This window comes from Pyrgilauda ruficollis, unplaced genomic scaffold (assembly GCF_017590135.1).
Source record: "Pyrgilauda ruficollis isolate IOZ18807 unplaced genomic scaffold, ASM1759013v1 scaffold2, whole genome shotgun sequence".
NCBI lineage: Eukaryota > Metazoa > Chordata > Aves > Passeriformes > Passeridae > Pyrgilauda > Pyrgilauda ruficollis.
In genome coordinates this window covers 21,272,088-21,297,847 of record NW_024519206.1, presented here as the reverse complement: position 1 = coordinate 21,297,847, position 25,760 = coordinate 21,272,088, and the positions used below count along the sequence as shown (strand labels likewise).

Genomic DNA, 25,760 nt, shown 5'->3' with positions numbered 1-25,760 from the left:
GTGGCACCTATGCCCATGGCAGGTGGGCTGGAACTTGTTGATATTTAAGGTCCCTTCTAACCCAAACCATTTTATGACTGTATGCTTACTTAACAACAATAACAGCCCTGAACTATAGCCACAGAAAGCAGTCAAGAACTCTGGGCATTTGTTTATTCCCTGAAACAGTTGGGAGATTTTGCAGAAGGTTTACCAAGGTTTATTTTCAAGTTTCTGTATTTCTTCCTATCAGATTAGACAAATCAGTCTTAACTCCTTCTTGTCCTAAACATGAGCATGAGGACTTTAGCTCCTAAAAGTAGGATGGAGAAGGAGATTCCTTATGACATGGGAAGTCAATATACTGATGGATAACGCATTTAGTGTCTAGGAACCAGAGGGAAAGACCTAGATATCTACCACTGTTGGAACTGCACCCAGGAGCTGTCATCCACACCCAATGTTGCCCTCCTTCTCCCAGCAGAGCCAGCTGGTGCTGTGATCCCATTAGCTCTCACTCACTGAGCGAATTTGGATACAAAACTCGGGTGCTGCAGGAATTGACACTGGCAAGACCACAGTTTCCAGTTTCTAATTACTCTTTAAGGATGTTCGGCAGTTTTGAACCTCCAAATTACAAGAATTTAAAAAGCTTTTGTTTCTCGAGCTAAGGAAGTTACCATCTGCAACTTTCCCCACTTGCCACACTACTTGCAGACATCTCAAGCTGTACACTTAGAAGCTGAGACGCAATCGCCACCTCGGAAAGTTTTGTTCATTTACTGGCTTGATCTCTACAAAGAAGGGTATCAGTCTCACCTGCTGAGGAAGACTCTTCCAGCTGGGTAGGTGTGCTCTTATCTGCTTATACCCCTCCCACCTTCACCACAAAGTGGCTCAGTTCCTCCTCCATTCCTGTTCTGCAGGATTACAGCAGCTACTTCTCATCCTGATTCACTTCGAATAAAAAAGTCATTGAATCACACCAAAACTCACATCTGAGAGAGGAAATAATTTCCCAGTGGTAACTGGGCTCCCCTAAGTTTTGTGAAGACAAACAGAATGGAGGTGCAGGATCTGAATATCTGAAAGCTCACCTCTAATAATTCTTTATTCTCTCAGCTGATTTCTTCACACAGATGTGGCAACGCAGTTATAAAATATTACATGACTGAAAGGTTATTAGTGAGGTGAGAGAAAGGAGCTCTACAACATAAAAAGTTGCAGGGAACAGGATGGGACAGCTGTCCCTACTTGTCTATCAACTGCATTTCCTCACAGGTATGCCTGACCTCAATGGAGAAGAACCATGAAATACTCATTCCAGCAGGTTTTTCCAAGCCTTTTCAGATAAAAAAGTGCTGCTTAAGTATATCAACAACATGAAAAAGAGAAATAGTTGTAAAACCTAGGAAATCTGACCCAAGAAGAAGCAGAACATTCATATCTTCCGACATACTGCTGTATGAACACATGGGACAGGTGGGTCCTTTACTGAGACGTACTGACAGGTATAACCCAGCATAAATCTTTCACCTATTTTTGCCTGAAGCAAGTTTTCTGACACTTTTTTGTAAAAGCTAAATGAGGCAGGGGGGCAGTGGGATGAAGGGAATATCACAAAGCAAAACCATGTCTCTCCCAAATAGGCTGAGCACTAAAGTTCAGCAAAGCATCCTCACTCCCAATCTGAGCCAATAAAATGTAACCCCTCACCCTGCCACAAAACCAAACTAAACCAGCCCATCACCAAACAAAAACCAACCAACAAAAAAGAACCAGAACCAAAGCAATGCTGAAACTTAATTAAAATCAATACTCCCAGGGTTTTTAGTCAGGTTAGGGTCGCTAAAAATACATGGATTGTTTTATTTGTGGGGGTGGGAAATGCACTTTTATCAGATTCTTTTTCCAGCAGAAGCAAAGCAGAAAGGCACATCTCCTGTTCAATTTGTCTATGGGTTCACAAGTGATGATGTATGGATAGCAGTGTTTTAAAGGCACCTCTCACCCCATGACCCCAAAGTGCTTTTACTTCCCTTAATGAACTCAGCTCCAGAGCAGCCTGACAGCTTCATTTTACATGGGAACTGGGAGAGACATGAAGTCATTCATCTGTGCCATGCAGCAGCACAAAATCAGCTCCTGCCAGCCCAGTGATTTATGCATCAGACCACACTTGCTTTTGCACAGCATCCTGTCACCAGGGAGGTAACACACTTCCCAGCCCTGTCACAGTAGTGCTCAGGCACTACTGTGAGCACCATTGCATAGGCACTTTCCAGCCCCAGCCCTGGAAGTGAAGTCAACAGTGGCTTAAGACACTCCTTACCTCAGGAGGCTCAGGACTTCTGCTTACATTATTAATATTTCCTGGCAACTTCACCCTTCTTCCCCATTAACTTTGGGCAACAAAAGTCTCATTCTTTGATTAGACAACTAGGGAAACAGCTACTAGTTGGGGGGGGGGGGTGTGAATAAAAGAATAAACCACCACCCAAACCAAACAAACATGGGAAATTTGACTTTCTGAACATTTAGAACCTGGGCCACCTTCTGGATTACAGGAATTTCATATTGCTGCAATGTGGGCATTGCTTGTGCACATGCACAATCCTCTACATGCCAAGGTTCTTCCACTGAACATGGGCATTACTGCATAAGTTAAAGACCAACATGAAAAGACAATATGCCAAACAAAAAAAGTGTTCTCACAGCACGAGTACTTCAAAATTTGATTAAACAACAAATTGGAATCAAAATGCTCGAAAACAGTAAGGTGCTGTCTGCAATCAACACAAAAGGCCCACTGCTGTACCAAAGGAGGAATCAGAACAGTTCTGTCTTGGCAGAAGTTACATTAAATCTCCTTGAACAAGAGTATTAGCTAGAACTCACTTGAGTCTCAGCAAAAGCAAAATTGTACTGCTTTGGTACCAACAGACAGCATCCTAACTCCCTGTGCCACCATTTCAGAGGGCAAAGTACTCAGATCCTAACACTAAGGGGCCAATGTTCTGGTGAAGCAAAGTTTCACCCTGCCAAGCCATGGCTCTCTTGGCAAACATTCCACAAACAAGATCCTACAGGACTTTTGCATAGGAGAGTTAATTTGAATTCCCTATCTTCTGCCAACACAGGATTGCACAAGATGGGGATAAGGGTGAGTAGACAAAAGGGCTCAAGATCCTAAAGCTTCTCCAGTGTTATACTTCAGTTGGTGACCTGTTTTTTGGTGACCCCATATCACTGCCCTCATGCCTTTTTAGTGGGTTTTATTTTAATAGATGAAACACGTATTTCCAAAAGAGACTCGTGCTGGTGCCATGTGAAAGCAAATTCCTGAATGTGACTTACTACAGCGTGCATTAGGTAACTTATCCTGCAGCTGACATCTTAAACCCAAGTAACTCTGGACAACTGCATTTCTGCCAAACTAAGAGTCATTAATTATGCAATTCTGTATTTCCAAAAGGCTTAAAATTTACAAGGTCATAGTTTTACTTCCCTTTAGTGAGAACAACAAACAGGAATTTACACTTCCCTTTCTCTTACCAGTAGAGTCACTCATTTTTCCCTTATTGTTTAATTAAAGCTGTTTCAGCCCTCAAGAACCTTGTTCCTATAATTTTGGAGGCAGCCTAATAGCTCTAAAATAAGTGTAAAGAAAGGAGGAGGAAGACAATTCTTCGAAGGCTAGATATTATTAATTTAAATTTTTAAAAAATAAGAATAACAAGCTCTTCCCATGATTTCTCTACAGTTTTGCAAATCAAAGTAAAAAGAGAAATGCAAACTGGCACCTAACCATGTTAGTACTCTGGTACACTCCTACAGTTTCGTATTCCCCTACCTACTCACCCCTCCTCCATGCTTTGTCATAGTGGATTTGCTCCCAGTTAAGTGGAACTTTTCTAGATTAAATTAAAACTAGAAAAACTCTTTAGGCAGATGCTTTACTGATGATTGGCACCAATCTTTCCAATCTCCCACCTTCCAGACAGATTCACCATTGTGAATCATTCACCAGATTCAAAGCTTGCATTCCTTTAGGCCCTCACATTTTCCATTTTAAGACGTTATTAGACAAAGGACAAAAGGGAAACCATAGACCACCTTCTATGTCTGTCTGCCAAACAGATACAAAGAGGGAAATTTGTTTCATGAGCAGATTCATTAAACAAAACAAAAAAAAAAAAGTGAAATGAGTGGTTAGAAGGGCAACCCCTGCTTTAAAATAAAATGCTGTCAAGGAATTTAAAACACAAATTAATGTGAAGCAAATAAACAGATCTGGGATAAACAGCATTTAAATCTAGCTAGTGACAGAATGGATTGGGGAAAAAAAATACTGCTCCCTCTAACAAGCCTGCTGCTGGAGCAGTGATTCTACTAATTTAAGGACCTTCAGGAGCTTGGGTTTCTTAGTGGTCTTCCAAAGTACCTTTGAACCAGAATGACTGAATGGATTTCAGGGGTAGCAGAGACATAACAATACAAAATTCCATTTCCAGAACATAAACTGCTGCCAGCTTCAGGACAGAGGCCAAAGTTCGCTGCTGTGAGTTTGTGATGTTACAAACCTCAAAGTCAATTGATCTTCTGATGGTTTTGGGGGTTTTTTTGTACTGCGAAGTGTGTACTTCCACCATTAACTCTTCCAAGTGTAACTCTTGAAGCCCTATGCATGCTGTGCCTTACCCAGATATTTATAGTAACAGAAGTATAAGATCATGCTCAAGGCAGCGTCACAGGGATTGTTTTTCCAGATTGCACATACTAGTTCACACAATTACTAACTTCTGTAGCTCATCACTGGTTTATCTCCAGCACACACCATAGACCTCAAGAACAGGGTTTCACAGCACTTAGAGATGAGAGGCAGATACTTCAAAGCACAGCAAGCAAGGCAGAGTTTACCTGTTTGCCACACGGCTCCTAGTCTGCAGAATTAAGCCTAATAGTCCCTACACCTCATCCCCATCACCTGAGACAATGCCTCCAAAACAATGCTCTGCAATTTAAAGCATCAGCATAGTCACATGTTATCTTGTATGCCACATCCCATCAACTCAGTTCCTGCTTCACCAGCTTTCAAGGGAATGAAGCTTGTACCTTTCCTGTGTGCTGTTCTGAGGACACATTCTCTTCCCTCCCCCTGAGAGTTTACTCCCTGCCTCCTGGCACACACCTACTCTACTTTTCTCATCCCTCTACCTACTTTTATGAACGAAATCCTTCTGCAGTTTTCACATATTTCACACACGCCACCCCCATCTCTCACTCTTCCCCTTGAACACAATCACATCCCAGCTGCCCAGCCACAGATGCCACCCCACACATCCTTCCAGCCAAGCACAGAAGCAACTCTAGGCAATTCTTCCTGACTCTTCCTGCCTCAAGAGAAAACAGAAATAGCAACCAGGAACATGCTTTCCTTGGGGAAAAAAACCAAAAAGCCTCACTCACCAGCAAGCCCCACCACCACAAACACCCAGCAGAAGCACTGCCTAAGCCACCACACACTCAACTCTCAGCAGCTTCTTCCCTAAAATGAGATGCTGCCTGACATGTCACAAGCTTTCTGGCTTTCCCTTCATCCAGCAGGTCACACTCTTCCCTCCACACCTCATCCCTCCCTGAGCTACACAGGCCTATCAGTAACCACGCAGTCGTTGGGGCATGGGAATTAAGACCCTGATGACAGAGAAAGCCGAGCCCAGCTTGTCCCCAAAACACTTCAGAGACACATTTAGCACATTCCTACTTCAGCACAACCCAATCAGCACCAAACCCTGCCCCACTCTAGCCTTTTTCCCTGCAGCTTCCAGCTGCAGCCATTTAGCTGCTGAGCATTTTGCTTTAAGAAGAAAAACCACACACACAAAGTCTACACTGTATTTTCAAACAAGTACAACTCCTGATAGGAGAGAGCTCTGAAAGGCCATTTATAATGAGAGAAGAGAGCTAGTCTTTTGCTATTGTGTCTGCTGTAGCTGTTCTGGGTTTGAAGGGCATGTGCAGCTGTGGCTGTGAAGAAATCCATTCTGCCATCAATTCCCATGGCTGACATGCAACTGAGACACAGCCCAGTGTCAGCCAAGTGCACATGCTGAGGATGTTATTAATAGCAGGGAAGCAACACCATCGGTGTGTGCCCTCCAGCTACCACCACAAGCTTACAAGGCAGAAAGCTCTTACCTGCCTGGCCACCCTCCGAGCTTCCCAGTAAGGTTTAGAGTCTTCTACAGCTTTTCCAATCTTCTTGACCAGCTCATCCAGTTTTACTGTCGCCTCGACCAGCACAGAGCGGAACTTCTGGCGTGCGTCCTTCAAAATGTGGCAGGAAGGAAAGAAAAGACAAAAGGCAGATTAGAGCTTCAAAAATTATTTCCACCTGTTTGTTCCTACCTTCAGGTTCCTCTTTAGATTCACACAGGAGCTGACACGTTCAAAAGAGTTACTGGCATTTGGACTAAGAATTTTTCAGCAGAAGAACCCTGGAACCCAGAGCCAAATCCTAAAGCCTGGCATCCTGGACACCAAATCTTTGTCTTTCAGTGACAGCTTTTATATAAAGCCTACAACAGCCTGTTCTAGATGTTACCTCTGGTAGGGTTTCTCAGAGAGGAACTGTTTGTAAATTACTCACTCGGTGAGGAGGCAAACAGCAGTGTAACAAGCTCTGAGAGGGACTTCAATGGCAAAGCCATCTCACATACATAATGCTAGAATGGTGCTAGCAGGCAAGCCAAACTCCCACAGCAGGCTGGAAAATCAGCTGGAATTGGCACAGAAAGCCCATCTTTTCAGCTGTGGTTTCTATCAATGGAGAAGGGCACCTACATTCCACTTCACTCTTAATATTTTCTATATTTAAAAAACCTAGCTACTTCCAAACGGGATGAGTTGTGCTCCTTACATGATTAGCTAAAGCAATTAAAATATTTCTCTGCTCCACTGAAATTTCCACACATGTAAGCAAAATTATTCTGATTTCAATCTCAGAATCCACCACAGACTCTAAATATATTAAATTATTGCAGACTGATGCAAATTCAGGCCCAGGATTTAAGGAGATGAAGAGGAAAAGCCATGTGAGCTCTCAACAAGGTTTGTAACTCTAATTAGAGTGCAACATTTATGCAGACTGCTGGAGTGACATGTTAATAATCAGGAAGCAGCTGGCTTCAAGAAGTGCCCCAATTCAGGAGGGTTTTGTCATTATTGTTGATGATTTCTAGAATGCAAAACTGCTTCTTCACTGGAAGATTTAAAATACATTGCAAGCTGCCACTATGCTCTCAGAAGTGGAAAAAAATGCAACAATACGTCAGTTTTTACAGAAAAAGCAACATACTTCTGTAAAAGCTTCTTTGCTTCCTTTTTAGTGTCATGTAAAACCTGAACCAGCATCAGCATTATCTTAGTCCAGGCCAAATAGCTTTGGATTCTTAAGGTACTCCAATCTATTCTAAGGAATTATGCAAATGGGTAACAAGGTCAAAAATGAAGAATTAAATGGACATTAACTTATTATTTCATTAACTCAAATCCAGTCAATAATCTCATTTCTCAGTGAAAGCCTGAAATGTATCATTTAAACAATATTTATCGAGTCAACGATTTTCTCAGTGAGAAGAATTTGAATATTTCCAATTAAATTACTGGACCATACATGGTTCACTGCTCAAAATGAGTTTCATAAGTAACTGAAAAAAGACTCCAAGCATGATGACTATATTGCAAGAAAAATATTAAGTACTGAAGTATATTTAACAAAGAGAAAAATTCTTTGCAGGTGTAGGAACGGAATTAAAAGCTGATATCTAAATGAATGAGCCGGAAGATTTCTTTTCACTCTCTTTGTGAAAGCTGCATTTAAGGATATTAGTTAGGCAAATAAATAGTTTAAGTAAAAAAAATCCCTATGCAGTGATTCATCCAAAAGTTCAGTTCCCACGTTTGTAAGATCACTTGGAACAAAGAAATCATCACTACAAATCTGTGCTTGGAAACCTACCCCAAATTTACTCATGTGGTAATTATATACAGTCTTATCCCATAGGAAAAAGATGACTAGTCCCCACTTGGAGTTTAGAAAAGCAAAACAAAAGAAAACAAAGGACACTAAGAACAAAGCAGTCAAATTAACAGCAACTTCTGTACGCATTCATCTCCCTTTAACTCTGAAGCAGATACAAATTACTGAACTCCAAGTGCTCCTCTAACTGGTGCCTGAAGCACAGGTCTTACAAATGGTGAAACAGACATTTGCCCATGAGCAAACTCCACTCCACAAAGTAGTTAGTTACACAGAATAGGAAGCTTCAGCTGAAGAACACACTGGTGTGAAATCCCAGTTTATCATTTTCCTCCAAAGATGACTGGTTCTTCTTTTAAGGCTTAATTTAGGCCTGACCACACTTATTCTTGCAGCAAAGAGCAATAACAAAAACCAAAACACCCTGGAATTTTGTATCATCCATCACAACCTATTTTAAGTGACATTTATTCTCGGGCTCCTGACTGTCAGGAACACAAGCCTGCAGGCTGAAACACCTTCTGCATGACAGAGCAAGCAGATGCTCAATTCTCTGCTGGGTTTAGTCCCCCTACCAAAGGTTTCCAGCCATTCCCTTCAGACCCAGCAGCAGGATGCCGAGGTCTCGGAGGTGGGATGCCAAACCCACGCCCTCTGCAGCCCTACACACACCACTTGAACTCTCCACCAGCCCCAACTACACGCCAAAAGCAAATGATCCCACACTGTGTGTGTGCTTCTGTGGGAACCCAGTGCCTTCACACCACCCAGCCTCCTCCACCCGAGCTGACCCAGCTCTCCTGGCCTTGCCTCTGACCTGGAGCTATGGCAAGCCCTCCTGAGAGCAGGGTCACAGCTCCCTCCTGCACACACTCAGCCACGCTCCTGGGTCCAGGCTGTGCGCCCTGCCACGGGCTGGCAGAGCACCTGCAAAAGACATCACCCTTGGGACAGCACGAATCTCCCCTGGCAGGTAAGCCTGGGGAAGTCTGAGTAAGAACTTCAGGTGCAGCAGCTATTTTTACACTTCGTGTGAAAACAGGGAGGTCAGAAGCACCAAGGCAACTGCACCAGTCAGTAGGACTGGCTTGGTGCGCTTACTCCTTATGGGACATGAGAAACACATCTGCTGCTCAGGGAAATGAATGGGCATATGCTCAACTTAGAAGCTGATTTAATTCACTACTTTTTATGTCTGGCTTCCCATGTTACTGTCAGTGAGACACTTCGACCCACATGTGAAGTGGGTCAAAGCTATAAATCCTCCTAAGGTTGTTTTCTGTAAGGACACTCACATCAAAATCGTAGAGGCTCAGAACAGCACAACACTGCAGCTCACTCGTGGTGCCCAGCACAGGGTAAATCCTACATCCATGCTAAAAAGACAACCACAACATTTTCAGGCTACTTATCAAATATTCTGGTGTGACTTGCCCCTCCACACAAAAGTGCTACTATTTAACTGCCAAACTCCTGCTTCATTTAGACCTTCATGTTGCACACACGGATAACAGAGAAAGGAAAATATGTCAATTCCTGCAACTTGCTGTCGTGAGCAAAACCAAGACAGTGCAGCATATGCCACAGAAATTTTCTAGCACAGTCCTCAATCTCTGGTTTCTGCATTTCAGTTTCTTGAAAGATAACTTATCCCACCAGAAATGGTATTCATTGATAACAGCAGCCTTAGGTAACATGTGAGTCACACTCACCATTTCTGGGTGAGTTCTTATGTTTTGGTTTTTTCGTTTTTTAAAAAGCAGAAATGGTATTCATTGATAACAGCGGCCTTAGGTAACGTGAGTCACACCATTTCTGGGTGAGTTCTTATGTTTTGGTTTTTTCGTTTTTTAAAAACACTTTTTGTTTTTCTCATCACTGCACTGAACTCTAACAGAAGCAATGCAACTGACATGAAACATCTCAAACACCCTGACATTTTTAAAGCATGTTTTCCACTATGCTCACTCCTAATCTTTTGTGATCATTTTCAAGAACACCTTGTTTCTGATTCTGGAAATAGAAAGGTGACATTGAAGATGTTAGCCAGTCAGCTTTCAATGTTTTTTTCCCCTCCTATTTGTTCAAATGAGATGATGATAAACCTTTCCCAAGTTGGACAAAAGCCGATTAAGGCATTTATCCATTTATCCTCAATGTGTGCACAAGGTAAAAAAAAAAAAAAAAAAAAAAAAAAAAAAGTAGCAGGAGAAGGTTCTCGCTTAAATTACAGCCTTAACAAGTAGGCTCTCACTAGCTAGGTGTTTGTCATACACACACTCTAGCAGGCAGAGCACTTCGTGTAGCACGTGGACAGGCGCAGTTTACGTTTCAACATCTTGTTCTACAGCTGCAAGAGCTCCACACTCATCAGCTTTCTTCCTGAAAATCCTTAGCACTTTATATGGTTTTGCTGCAATAGTTCATTATTAAAAGCAGACTTTGTTTCCAGGGACTTGCTGCTGGGCAGCTTTTTGATACTGCACCAGAAAGAGGGACCATACTTAAGGACACATCATCCTTACAGCAGTATTTGAAGATCCATTCTCAAATGTGGGGGAAAAACTAAAATACAATTTTCAATCTATACTGCATCTGTCAGAGGAAAAAAGCACGCCTGTTTTCCTCACTCATGAGTGATGGTGATGAGCTAGTGTTAGATGCCAGATGACAAGTAAATAACTATTTCTGCCCATCAAATGAAACATGTATTTTCAAACAATTTTTTTTTTAAAATGAACTTTACATATCAACCATGTCTGAATCATCTTAGTACCAAGCACATCTAAATTTCATTTACAAAGGTTGTCTCGTGACCGTTCTGCCAGTCTGGTGTGCAGAACATCTGGCAAGCATGGCAGGTGCATGGAAATGGAATTGCTGGCTGAGACAGGCTTCATCTATTTCCAAGTGGCCGACAGGATCCATACCCAACTTCTCAGCTACAAAGACCTACCAGCTGCAAAAGCTCATCTCCAAGCTAAGCCAGCATCAGTATCATACATCCACACCAAACAGATGCACAAGGTGTGCTCAGAAATCGACCTTCAAGCATCAAACCAGTTAAAGACACTTTTAATGTCTCTTTGGTACCTGAGCAGTTAAAGTAAGCCAGACTGGCAACCAAATCTTAAAAACAAAGTGCAAGGAAGGGGAAAAGTAGTACCTCAATATTTAAGGGATAAGGAAAGCCTTCCATTTGTTTTTTGGGGTTTTTTTCTACTAATTTGCCATCTAACAAAAATTGAAAAATCAGTACCTGAAAGTTGCTCTAACCTCCTGCTTGCAGACAGATACAAACTGAGACTATCAATACTTTTTACTACAAATGTTTTTAATTCTCTTAGAAGAAAGAGAAGAAAGCAGACATGGGAGGGTGCGGGGTGCTCCTTCCAAAGCAAGATTTCTCCACCTAACCCTTCCTTTCTCAGGCTGGAAACCCATCTTTACGTCAAGAGCATGAATCAAGTAAAGCCCTTTGACTCACTTGGTTGACAAAATCTTTCCAGAGCCACAGCAGAGGAAGAAGCCTTCCCTTACTCATCCTTGGATGAAAGCAGAAGGCAAAACAACAAGGAATTCACACACAGAAGCCATTTCCTATGGAAGCAAGTAGATCATAAAGAAATGTGGAAAGATTTGTCCTGATAGTGCTGGACGAATCCATCACACATGTACATCCACCCCCAAAAGCCAGCAGGAACACCAACCAGTGAGCTGCTTTGCCCTTATCTCTGCATTCTTTTGCGGACACTGGAAAATGCTGCACGGGGATACTGATAAGGTGGCGGATGTTTCCACAGATAGATGTTTCCTCAACCCAAGGAGGCATGCTCAGAATGAGATTCCAGACACTGAGAGGTCATTTTTCTAAAAACTGAAAGCCAGAGGATTTTTCTTTTTTTAATGTACTTACATGCTTTATGTGTGACAGGGTCAACAGCTCAAGTTTTTTTCCCAAAACCAAGTATTTTAGTGAAGAAGTAAGAAGCAATTCTAAATAACTGGTGAATATCTGCCTGCCAGCGGGAAGCAGAGAATTAATTCCTTGTTTTGCTTTGCTTGTGTGTGCAGCTTTTGCTTTACTTAACTGCCTTTATCTCAACCCATGGGTTTTCTCACTTCTACTCTTCTGGTTCTCCCTCCCGTCCCACTGGCAGGGAGGGAGCAAGGGGCTGTGTCATGCTTAGCAGCCAGCCGGGGTTAAACCACGACAGAAAGTCCTTCCCCTTCTGAGAGAGGTTCAAATGCTGACAAGGCTCACCAGTGAAAGAGCACCACAGCTAATAAACCCCTTTCTTTATATCCAACAACAACCCAGGGTGACCTTTATGATAAATCCAGGACTAAAAGTAACACAAAGTCTTGCGGATCAGGACTAGAGGATCTAGGCAAGCACACAAGAAGGATCCCAACCAGGCCCTCTGATAAGGAGCATGGCTGAAAGCAGCACTGTTCAACTCCAGTTTTCCTGTGCCGTATCTCCCATGAACAAACATTGGCAAGCTTGTAGCTGCAGCAACACAAAAAACTCTCTCTAACAAAAACCACATTTGGGATAGCTGGGATTCCAGTGGTAACTTTAATGGTATGTGCTGCATTTTCCCTCCCCGCAATGCTGCCAGAGGGTCCCCGGGTTAATTTGTTACATCTGAGCTGTGCTTTCAGAGCCAGTCCAAGCCCTGTGTGAGCTGGCTGGACAGGCAAATCCTGCACATTTGTTAAGGACATTCACAGCTCCTGAAGTGAGTTCAGATGGAGATGCACTTCCAATAAACAGGAAAAAACCTCCTGCATTTGGCCAAAACACACTTATATCTCCCCTGCAAGACATTTCCCCTGGCCCTTCACAGACACTTCAAACATAAACAGGGACATTAGCGAAGCCAAGTGTTAAATCCCTCAGAGAACCCTTATCATCCTTCTGCTGTGTCAGTAATGCTCAGTGTTGCACTTAGGATGAGCAGCATTATGGATTTTAAATCAAGTCTAATCAAAGATTCATTAACAGGCAATACATTAACGCAACTTATAACTACGAGCCACTCAGTGCCCTTCAGCAGCTCTGCAGCTCCTGAACAGGCAGCAAGTGTCAGCAGGTCAGGATGTTTCTTCAGGGCTTAATAGGATAGGTCAAAAGAGCAAAAAATGAGTAATTCTTCAAAGTAAAAGAATATATGCATCCAACTTCAACGTATCTGTTCAAGTCATACCACGCATGTATCTCCAGCGCTCTCACAGGCAGTATGGGTGCAGGACTTATTTCAAAAGATTAAAAAACCCATGCTGTTCAACTTAAAGACAGATCATATGGCAGTTTCAGAGCAGAACTTAAAGAAGTGGCAGGATGGTCAACTTAAATCAGAATTCCCCATTTTATCACCTCTGTAAGCAGCAGACACCAGTATTTTCTACATTGCTCAAACACTGACACTCCTGTGGCTACACCAAGCCAGTGCAGTCTCAAAATCCTAGAAGCCTCTACTGAATTCAGCCCCATAACACTTTCCACTGGGTAACGCAGCATTATTACTTCCATTCTGCAGATGCAGACCTGAGGCACAGCAAGAACAGAAGCATGGGTTTAGAAGGATTTAACAGCTTTTTTTTTCCAGTTAATGGGAACTGGAGACAGCCAGCATTCTCACTTAGAGCAACTCACACAAAGCTACATACAGGAAGTCCAGAACCGTCTTGCAGAATTCAGATGCCACAAGGTTACCCTTCCTGCTTATCAGAGAGTACACAAAAACATGGGTGTCTTTTTCTGAACTTCCTACAGAGAAATATACCTTCTACTCAAACACTCCCATTGCTTTTCCAGATTATTCTGGGAAAAAAATCAACAATGGGAGTCTATGGACCACAAAGTAATATTACAGGAAGCTGGTAGTCAGCAACTTGTGCTCTAAATAATGTCATGATACATCTATGTTCCCATTAAAGATATTGAAAAGATGAAGAAAATGATACTAGCAGAAGAGGATAAATATAACTCCATTGTCTGGTTAGAAAACACTCACACACATCTTTCTTCCAGTGAAATATAGCAGGAACACCACAAACTAGGAAGGGGTAGCAAGAGGGACCCAAAGCTGCTAGTAAGAGCCAAAAGTGCAAATCTTCAAAGGGAAAGTCAGCACGGCTCTCCCAGAAGCCCACGTTTCCAACAGCATTCATGGATTCTGGAAGCCTTTGAAGCATAATTATCCCAATTCCAAACTCCTCCTTCCAAATTTTCCTATAAGGCTGCTTGGCAAATCTTTCTTTTCTTGTGCAGAGTATGAATGCAGAGATTTTCGGCTAACCACAAGTGTTGGGTATTGTGGGATTTTTTTATTCCTTTCCCCTAGAAAGGGTTTAAGTCCATTTAAAATGCATTTATCAACCTGTATATAAATCAAGCCTTGCTTACATCATCCAACTGCATTTGTCCTCAATATTTAAGCAGGTCAAATGCAATGAAAATCTTCACCAATTAAAAACTATGCAGTTGCATGATACCACAAACTAGCTTCCATCCAGCTTCATCCAGATTTTTGGATGAAAAGTGAAGAGGAAACATTCAAGAAAGCATACTCTTGGTGGTATTTCACCTTAATTCCATCAAAAGCTGCTTACAGTAAGTAGTACAGACAGATCTGCAGTGAACACTTAATGGCAAAGTGCAGAGAATGATGATATGATTTTCCACCTAACACCTGGTATTTACCAGGCTGAGTAAGCAACAATGTAAGACCAAGCTAATGTGGAAATCCTGCTCTTTTATTTACAGTTATATTTCCAGGAGCCTTTCAGCCTCTACAGCTCAGCATGTGCCATACACACAGTAGCTACAAATCTGCAGGCTCTACAAACACTTGATCACATGAATAATTTTAATCAAGCAGCAAAATCCCATCTTAAAGTCACTGGGATTTATTTCATGAGAATGTCTTTGCATTATTATTATTACTATTCCATCTGCTTCATAATATGTCCTCAGTGCAAGGTTATGACAAAATTAATGAAATCCAGGCAACTATCCATAACACCATCTTTCAATTTCAGTACCTCAGCATGAAATAAGGAGACTGAAAAGATACATATAATAATTTTCTTCAATATATCTATATAAAGATTCCTGAAGTCCATTTAATTGCTACTGGTGCAGACTAGAATACTGATTTTTAAAGTTCACTCAAAATTTTAATCATGCTAGTGACACTGAGCAGTTCTCACAGCAAAAATACTGTTTCGTTATGCATAGCAAAGAGTGCCCCATTTAACTAAGTTTATTAACCAATAAATTAATGATCTACATGCCACACATGACAGAATTTGCAAACAAGTGGGGATAAGAAAAAAGCTACAAGGCCTGTCCAAAGATCATAACCCCATTTTCTGTTCAGTGCTTTTAGTGGATATTCCAGTATTTAAAAATTCTACCAAGAATCTCCCCATGCTTGGGGTATCCATCTCATGAAAAGACACACAAGAGGAAAAAACATTTTAAAATGGACAAACCATACTTTGATATTTTGAAGGTACAGACAGAAATCTACAGATGTACTTTTACAGTATGTTTGTTCCTCAATGCAATCTTAGAATGTTTTAATACAGTATTCAAGACTTTGTAATGATATCAAAATTATTCAGGATGTAAAGTCATATTTTATGCCAGTTTTTCTTTAGCAGCATATTTATCCTATACTTCTGCTGTATTTATCTTCTTTGTTTTGCAAACAAAAGAAAATTCAGACACACACATAGGATAGTTTGTTTTGCTTCACTATTAGATCAATAATGCTGAGCCTTCCAGAATAACTACCAAGTAGATGAAGCTCAAATTTGGGGATTTAGAAACAATTTCTTCAGAACTTGCTTTAGATTTTTAAGTATCCCCGAAAACCTCTCTGTATAACCAGGAAGTCTTTTATTCCAACTTTCCTTCATCACCTTTCTTGCTCAGGAAGTGATGACAAAAAAGGCAAAGATAACAATCTAAAAAAACCCCAAACAGCCACCAAAGAGAAGATCCTGGCAGACAGTTGTACGGCAAAAACCCCTTAACCAAATAACTTTCCCTATCTATAATCACATACACAGAACAGTGACTTGTAAAAACAAAACTTGTCTAAGCTTAGTGTCAAAACCTAAAAATAAGTTCTGGCAGTGGTTGTGTGTGAGGTTCTCCACACAGGGTTTTTACACTGTCAGCATATCTCTACCTTTTCACTTTATTTTCAGCTGTTAGGTCAATTCATACCTTTAAAAACATTATCACCAGGCTCTTGCTGCAAAATTACCATTCAGGATGCACAAATTCAGGAGGCAACCTACTCAAAAACACTGTCCTTTTGTTCACAAAAATCCAACATGCACAAAAGGAAAATGCAAGGATAAATTCTGTACCTCCAGCTCCGTCTCTCTGCGATTGATATCATCTGTAGATTGATTCAGTTTTTCTAGCTCCCCCTAGAAGGAAAGAAAGTCAGATGCATAGTGAGAAATCAGGGACAAAAACATGTCTGAGAAGGCTCATTCAGCATCCCCACTGAAAGCTCACAAGGGCTGTGGCTAATGAATTTAGTGAAAAGAGGAAGCCTTGAGATATTCAGCTTAACTTTGCCACTGGTCTTCTACTTTGCTACTTAAAAAATAATCAGAGAAGCTCCATAGTTTTATGTTAAGGCAACACATTTCCTATTCTGGCTACTTCTTCACTATTACAAATAAACACAAGCTCTGTCTCATTAATCAAAATAGTCAATATCAGTGAGGTCCTGGGGAGACAGACACACCCAGCCCAGAAGATCAGCAAAGTTTGTACTATCACAGGAGACACGCAGTGAAAGGACAGAACTGATAAGAAACACATCTTGCCTCACGAGAGGCATTTTATTTTGGATTTTGGCAAACCATTTCTTAACCCAACCAGTCCATGTGACATACAATTATGTTTACATAATTTGCCTTCCTGCCAACATTTTGATCCCTTAACAGCAGAAACAAAGGTGTTAAATCCCTTGAATAAATATGTAGTAGAAGTGGTGTTGGCATGAATGAAGTTACTGTAAAAATAAAGCTCATTCTTACTGACTTTCTTACCTCAAAAAGCAACCCCGAGGAGGAGATCTGATAGCTTTCTTTATCTGGGCAACAAGATTATAAGATTTTTTAACAGGAATGTTCTCCAATTTAAACGTTATTTAATTGTCAACCCGTGTAACAGAACACGCCTGGAAATGTTTTGCTGTACAAACCAAACGTTGTAAATTGATTGTCACTTGAGCAGTTTCCACTAGACTACAAGAACGACTCTGGTTACAACCAGAAAGGAATTCATTACAACAGTTTAGCTCTTTTATCCTCAGCGGTCAGATTTCGTTTCCTCCTCCTAGGACTTGGAAAACACCTATTTGGGTATCCATGTTGTCTGAAACAAACACTTATCCAAAAATTACCTAATTGTCTCTTACTGTAAGGCTCAAAACCTCATGGCTCTTGCGGAAGCAGACACAGCAGCCTGTTTTTCAAACCAAACAGAAAACTGAACAAAACCAATTGTTTTGCCAACAATTCACAAATCGTATATGTGCAAACGTGTTGCAAGCTGAAGAACCTAAGGCCAAAATTAGATCAATAGACACCAACCAAGCTCAGCCTCGTAAAATCAGGGCAGTACCAGGCTAGCTTTTGGCTGAGGGCCTCGCTCTGTGTAACCATGTTTTGAGAATTTTGCAATGGCTCTGCACAGCCCTGGAAAACAAAATGCTCATGATGGAGAAAAGAATGACAATTACAGCGAGCAGGGACCTACGCCAAGGATCCTCTCAGCTATGTACACACGTGTTATATTCATTCATGACAAACAGTACCAGAAATGCTGGAGGCAAAAGCCATAAATCTGCAGAGACCTAAAAATACATCTCATTTCGGGGACCACAGCGTGCTTCGTGTTTGCACCGTGCTATTGGTCGAGACACGATTTTGGGGAGAAAAGCTGGAGAAAAGCTTCGTTTAGAAACCATGCAAGAATAAAAAGCATTGCAGAAGGCATTCACTGAGAGGAAGCACCATATTCCACTAAAGCTCCTTTTTACAAGAAACAAAATAAATAATGATAAAAATAATGAAATAAAAATTTAAAACCTACATTTTCCCGCATTTATGAATTTCTAAGCACCACTCCACGAGCAAGGTCACGCTGTCATGGTCAAAACTAAAAAGGAAAGGGGGGGGATTTCAGCAGAAGGAGGAGGAGAAGGAGGGACGCCCAACGGAGCCGGGCGCGGAGCGATGCCCGGGGTAACAAAGGGCTGGGGCGCTCCGGGGGCGCTTCCCAGCTCCCGGCGGGCGCCGAGACACCCGGGGCTGCTCGGGGGGGAAAAAAAAAAAAAAAAAAATTTAAAAAAAATCTATATCGAGATAGATATAGATATATATATATATACACACAAATGTGTATGTATATATGTATACGTGTGTATATGTATGTGTACATATATATATATGTATGTATGCACATACGCAGCAGAAGCAATGAAATAAAAGGCAACCATTATTACATACATTACATTACTCCGTACAGCCACAGCATACATACTCAAACGAACTCTAAAAAGCGCAGCCGGCCCTCGGAAGGCAGGCCCTCACCTGGATGCGGGGGTCCACCTCCTCGTCCTCGGGCCGCGGCGGTTCCTCGGCGGGGCGGCCCCGCCGGCCCCCCGGCTCCATGGCGGCTCCGCTGCCGCTGCCTCCCGCTCCGCCGCTCCCGGCGCGGCTCCGCGGCCCGGCCCGGCCCCGCCTCCGGGGGAACGCCTCCCTGCCCACAGCGCCCCCGTCTCTTTGTGCCTTCGCAGCGCAGGGAGGGAAGCAGCGCGAAATTGCGGGGTTTCCTTTTTTTTTTCCCCCGTATTTCTGGCGTGCTAATTCCTGGGTCCCCCCCCGCCCCCGCAACGGCGCTGCGTGAAACCGGGATGACTAGTTCCAGGTGCGGGGAAACGCTAAGGACACCTTGCTGGCTTTTTAAATTTATTTCTCCCCCACACCCCTTCTTTTCTTCTTTCTTCTTTTAAAAGCTCTGCTGGAGGCTGACATCCCCATGGAGAGAAAAAAAAAAAAATTAAAAAGGAAGATAGAAGAGAAAAATACTAAAGGCACTTTCAACAACCTTGAAAATTCAAATGAAACCCAGATTTCTATTGTGTGGCAGCTAAGCAGGCAACTACTTTACTTACTGCATACAGCAGAAAAAGACATACTGAAGACACATCCTTTTGCTGTCAGTAAAAAGGAACTTCCTACAAGAAGCATGTCCATACATGGCCCATGTCTAGCAGAGCACTTCAGGTTAGTGTCTCCCTAATCACAAGGGTGGATAACAAATAATTTTGAACAGATGAGGAATATATTTCCACCTTTAAAGTATCACTGTTAATTTAGCCCCATTTTTTTTGTTTGACAAATCCTCAAAAGAGTAAAAAAATGGAAAGTTTAGATGTGGTGAAGAAAGGAGCATCCTTTGTGAGACTGGAGGTGAAAAAGAATCTCATATCTCTTTATAAGATAAAAATAAGAGGGAGGTAAAATAAGAAGATAAAAATTAACATTGCTAAGGTAACTAAGGTAAAAAAGGAGGCAAAAGAAAAGCAGTCAAGCTCTTCCAAATGCTATAAAGCAACCAGGAGGAAAAAACAAAATATGCGAAGAGAGTGACATAAACATTTGAAAATAGTATAAACATGCAAAGTGACACCAACAAACTAAAATAATCAAGGAACAGAGGAGGTGTTGCAAAAACGCAGATGGGTTGTTTGCAACATCTTCACTGCTCACAGCAGAAAAAATCATGTTAAGGGGGGGAAAAAATAAAAACAAACCAAAAACCAAATTAGCCAAAGCCAAGTGTTTACTCTTACTGGTGTCTGTTAAGGATTCCAATGTGTACACACAGCCAGAGGTTCCCAGGGCCTTGCCGTTTCTCTTCCCTGATGTGCTGTGTCTCATGCCAAGACTGTAGAATATTCAACACTCCCATCATCCTAAAACAGCACAGAAAACACAAAGCTGCACATGGAAGACAATGTGGACAGTCCTGCTGTTATCACTTCGATTTCTAAAAAACAAGACTGTGTAAAAGATTCACTGCAGCTATGCCCTGTTCCTCCGAACCTGCACAGGCTGACCCATGGTCATGTCACAAAAGGCACTGCCCACTGCTTGGGGTACAGAAGTGCTCCTGCACACACATGCTCTCCCAAAGAGATTTGTTATGTTTGCACAAAGGACCCTCTTCTTCCATTACCACTGTGACAATCCCCGTGATTGTTGCAGCTCGAAAACCTCCAGCCAAACTCTTCAATCTACTACCATCAAGGCAGAGCGAGCTGTCTCTCTCTTTAGATTCAGAAAGTTGGGAGAGCTGCCTGCAGAGCTTAGCACTGTGTAAGAGATGGTGTGGATACGCAAGCCCCTTTTCCCATGGATCTGAAATCTCTCATAGAGCCCTGAGGCCATCAACATAATTTTATATCAAACCAATACATTGGGAAGATCTGGATATAATAAAATCAGTGAAGAATGCACATCTGTCATTATTGCAGACATCACTGAGGCATTAACAGTAAAGTGGCCTGAAGGAAAAGATTTGACAGAACAGGGAAAGGGAGACTATTCAGTACAATAAAGATCAATAAAAGACTCAAGGCTATTATTTACATGTTCATTTTCTTCTCTTCGCCATGGAATGGTTTTTGCTGAAACTGCTGTCCCATGCAAAGGGCAGCAGGACCCAAGAAATAGCCAAGGAACAAACCTGTGCATCACATAGGCAGGCCTCACACACAGGCACGCTCTCCACAGGTTTGTTGGTGACACCAAGCTGTGTGGTGAGATTGACAGCTTGGAGGGAAGGGACATCACCTAGAGGGACCTTGACAGGTATGAGAGGTGGGTCTGGGCCAACCTCTTGGAGTTCAACAAGGCCAAGTGCAAGCTGCAGCACCTGGGTTGGGGCATCCCAAGCAAAAATACAGGCTGGGTGGAGAATGTACTGAGAGCAGCCCTGAAGAGAAGGACATGAGAGTGTTGGTTGACAAGAAGCTCAACATGACAGAGGAATGTGTGCTTGCAGCCTAGAAAGCCAACCACATCCCGGGCTGCATCAAGAGAAGCACGAGCAGCAGGCGAGGGAGGTGATTCTCCCGCTCTGACCCACTCTGGTGAGAGCCCACCTGGAACGGCGTAGCAGATGTTCTTTGCTACGGGGCTAGTGAGGCACTGGCACAGGTTGCCCAGAGAAGTTATGGATGCCCCATCCCTGGCAGCGTTCAAGGCCAAGTTGGATGGGGCTTTGAGCAACCTGGTCTATTGGAAACCATGGTTGCCCATGGCAGGGGATGGAGCTAGATATCTTTCAGGTCCCTTCCTGCCCAAACCATTCTATGGTTCTGTGCTCTGCTTAGGTCAATCCTGTGCAAGAAGTGCGGTAGATGGCATTTGGGTGTTACTTTTGCCAAACCATGAGTGTTCTCATCCCAGCAAATCCCTCCTACACGATCTGTTAAAGGCCAGACTGCTCCCCAGCCCCACCCCAGCCCCAGAAATGCAGTCATGCTGACCTTTTCCTTCCCCCACAGGCCCTACGTGCACCAAGGCGTCTGAGCAAAGCTTGCACGAGGCCTGACCGAGACTGTACTTTCTCCTGTATCAATATTTCAAAACCCCAGTCCCAAGTATTCAATATTTGAACAAAGCACTCTGAAGTCAAGGCAGGAGGAAACCGCTTGCTCTTTCACTAATGGGATTCCAGAGTGGCCACAGCAGAGAATTAGTCCAGACTTGTCAGGCTGGGCTGCAACTTAACATGAGCCGTGCTGAAGAGGGTACAGCTCAACTAAAAAGCACAAAGAGAGGTTCTGGTGCAGGAAAAGCCACGATCCAAGCTGCTTCAGCAGTGTATCAGGCAACACCTCTGCCTTGTGGCATTACAGCAGGCATTTAGGGTGCATACTTTATCATTAACAGCATGCCCTGGAGCACAGAAATCCCTAGGCAAGGGTGATGTTCTGGCTGAGGGTACAGCTACAGCTCTACTTTTGGGGGAAGTTGCTACATAACTGCATTATCTGGTCCCACAGAAATCCTCAGTGTACAGGCAAGGGAAAGATTTGGCAAGGGAAAGATTGAAATGTCTGTGCTTTGAGGAAGGAATACAGAGAATTCTCTTCCTCATTCTGGAGGATGGTTTGTAGATTCGGTATTACATTGCTGAATAGCCATTGGGGAACTAGAAGTTGCATTTTAAATAAAATCAGCTGGGAAGAAGTATGCATCAGTGAAGAATTGCCTGAGGAAACATCCTAATGACTATAGTTAATTTAGGGATAAAATTCAAAGGGAATGGATAGTGTAATTTTACATATATTTGATAATGGTTGATTCTGAATGGATTTTTAAGGAAGATTTTTTTCCCAAATCTCATCTTACATTCAAATTTCTGCTCATACTTGCCCTCAAAGCCTGCTTCTGCCCCAGCACTAGAGGCAAGAGCCTAAAACACAAATCAAAAGTTGCATTTCCTTCCTCATAAACATGTATCTTCTCTTTCTGAACATTGATAGCAAACTAAGCAGAGTTCAGGACTAATTAATGCACATTTGATTACTGAAGACACATTTTAGCTCATGGAAATGTTCAAGGAGAAAACAGCCTAAGAGACGGAACCCTGCTTACAGAATACTGCCCCTCTCCTCACAGGGACTGGAGAGACAGTTCTGCTCTGAAAAATTCTTCTGCTTCCCTTGATGATGGTGCTAGAGGCTAACTTTCAATTGGCTTCAAATGTTGAAGTGCTGTTGCAATTGTTTTTAAATAATTTACCAAGAAACGAACACAGAAGTAAAAACAGTCCAGAGTAACAAACACAGTCCCCAAAATACATTTATGAGCATAAAATCTACCATGTAGGTTCTTAGCTGAATTAACCCTGAAGACCAGTTTACTGCACTGACTTTTGTAATGTTACACCAGAAATTAGTTTAACCCAGGGAATGTCTCATTTAATCACAGAGCCACCACCTCTATCTTCCAAGCTGCAGCAAAGACATTGCTCTGCCAGTGTTCAAATCCCATATACTTCCCTGGTTTTCAGAAGTCTACTGCACGTGTTGGAAATATTTTTAAACATTAAGTGGGATCTCACCCACAGTTATAGTACATTTGAAGATCTGGGCCTCTATCACTTAATCTTTTATAGGAGGCTAAGTACAGAATTTTTATGGAAGATATGCACCGCATTTATTGAAGATTTTAAATTTCTTGGATGCATATGCAGGGTATTAAACACAAAGTGGTCAGAATCAAAACTTCCCCCAGCTTATTTCGCAAGCAAATTTTCATGCTTCCATACTCACAGTGGTTGTGGCATGTTTGTGCTCTGCATTTTAGAAAGCAGTAAAAATCAATTCTCTCTCCTACACCCGTTTGTAAGATGGTATCGCCTTATGAACTTGCACACAAAGAAATATTAATGGAGCTTGAGCATCTGTGGTACAAAAAAACTTGTAGATTTCCCCACCTACAAGGAATGTATTTAAAGAAAAGGCTACATTCCAAAATATCCTTTGATTTCACTTCTCTTTAACAAGCACCATTTAAAATTAAAAATAACCTCAGGCTTCGCAGGGCTACAAAGAAAGGAGGCTCATTTTAAAGAGGTACAATCTATTTTCAAGCCACACTAATCTTAGCATCTTCCATAAAAACTAAATACAAAGATTATTAGCAAAATTATCTGCTGGGCCATTTTCTATTGTATATACATTTATCTCCCACCATATCATGAGCTACTCTTCTTATTATTTTGAAGACTGAAATTGGTGATGCTTCATATAGAGAGTGTGAGTGCATTATAGTTTTTTATACACACACACAGACACACTCACATGCACTATGCTATATATACATGTGTAAAAAATGCGTGACTAACAGCTAGATGGATTTTCCTGCTTGTTCTTATTTCATTGGGAAAGAACCACCATCATCACAGGAAATTTTCTCCTCCTCCAAGCTGTCTTTTGGCAAGGCTGGTGGTGGTGGAATTTCCCACTGGAAAAAAACATCCATTCAATGACAGTACACTTGCAGCAGTCCTGCTCCTCCTCTGGCCACAATGCAGAGTGTGCTGCTCTTGCAGATTTAGAAAATAACAGAGTAACAGGAGCCTCTTCCTCAGATCTGCTGCTGAATGATAAGGAAGATCCCTTTCACAATGCTTCATACTTGAACAGGGAAAAACCCTATACTGCACCCTTTTAAGTCAAATATATCCACCTAGGTTCCCAGTCTTGCTGTCTGCTTTCCTTGATAAGCTGCCTCACATCAGTTTCAATGGAAGAGGATCAAACGCAAAGGTGTTAGTCTGTACTCAAAATGAGGCCTTAGACAAGAGGTATTGGCTTGTGAGAGCCAAAATGAAATGCAAGTACCATTCTCCTCTACCCAGCCTGGCAGTTCACTAAGGCTTTGCAGCGGTGTGGATGCATCATTGCTATTCAGTACAAAAACACCCACCCTCCTCTTTTATTCTTTATACTTAGACATCTATGCAAACCACATCTAAAGCATTTATTTAAAGAACCACCTCTGTTTCTCAAATGACGTCAGCCACGTGCAAGGATACATCTCATTTTTTCAGTAGTGTTCTTAATGTTCAGACCAGTTCTATATTTGTGGCTATTTAACTGTATCAGTAGATTTCTCACTGGTAAATTAAAGGATAAAATCCATTCACAGGTTTCTTGCCATCAGCCCATGCTGCTCATGATACCGAATGTAACACTGACAGAAGAAGGCAGGAGCTCCTATGAAAATGTAAGGACAAATTAAAAACTTCAAGCGGTGAAGTTCCTGTGGGTCTGTTTCAGGGTACTCGTGTGTCTGGTGCACTTTCTGTGAGAGAGCCAGGAAGGGCTGCTTAAAGCTGGCAATTTCCACAACCCTTCCCTCACACAACATGGCTACTCCACATGCTTGGCACATTCCAGCTCACCAGGGAAGGGTCTCCATGTGCCTCCTGGTCCCAGGCAATGCCCCTGACAGATGCCTTGTGACACTCGCTCTCTGCCGTGAGTCATCTCCGACGGAGCAAAGGTACCTGGCGTGTGCAGGCTGGAGCACGGCTCTGTGCAAAGGCAGCCAGGTGACTGCTGAAGGCTCTCTGACCACAGACTTTGCTTCCTACTAATCTTGTTATCAGGCAGGAAATTCACTCATATCCTATTTTAAGCTGCTGAACACACAACATCAAAATCTTGAGCTTCTGTCAGAGATCTCAGAGCATTCCTTCAAGCATCAGCTATCCAGAGAACCTTTCCCTTTGGTTTCCAGCAAAACAAATCCTGTTTCTTGTAAGTGCCAATTGATTAATAGAGGGAAACAGCATAGACATTTCAAGTAAAAGCATGGCCCAGAGGATGAGGGAAACAAATACCTATTAAAACTAGCTTCCTCAGTAGACCAGGTAGCTACAGGAAGATTGGGGATCTCATTATCATTATGAACAGCTCAAGTGCAAAAAGAAAAGGCAGAATCATGGTCTATATCCAGAGGGAAAAAAAAAAATATAGGGATGGGCAACCAAAGGGTAACTCCTGCCTGTGAGTTGTGAAGGCAGACTGGCAGCCAAGAGGGAGACAGCTGGGAAGCCCAGAGATAGCGACAGGCCCTTCCACAGCCAAGTCTCATTAGCAAG

At 42.3% G+C, this 25,760-nt stretch overlaps 1 protein-coding gene across 2 annotated transcripts in view; it reads right to left on the bottom strand.

Moving 5' to 3' along the window:
• SH3BP5 (SH3 domain binding protein 5) overlaps positions 1-18,815 on the bottom strand; it is a 51,349-nt gene extending 32,534 nt beyond the window's left edge. Inside the window, exons 1-4 of one of the 2 annotated variants that reach the window (XM_041466468.1) lie at positions 18,662-18,773; positions 18,162-18,227; positions 16,418-16,480; positions 6,181-6,309 (exon numbers count right to left, since the gene is read on the bottom strand). In XM_041466468.1, coding sequence (XP_041322402.1) covers positions 6,181-6,309; positions 16,418-16,480; positions 18,162-18,173 — 204 coding nt within the window. In that variant the 5' untranslated portion in view covers positions 18,174-18,227; positions 18,662-18,773. Of the gene's footprint in view, positions 1-6,180; positions 6,310-16,417; positions 16,481-18,161; positions 18,228-18,661 lie in introns of both variants that reach the window. The other variant, XM_041466467.1, reaches the window with a different exon arrangement.
• Positions 18,816-25,760: the final 6,945 nt, after the last annotated feature.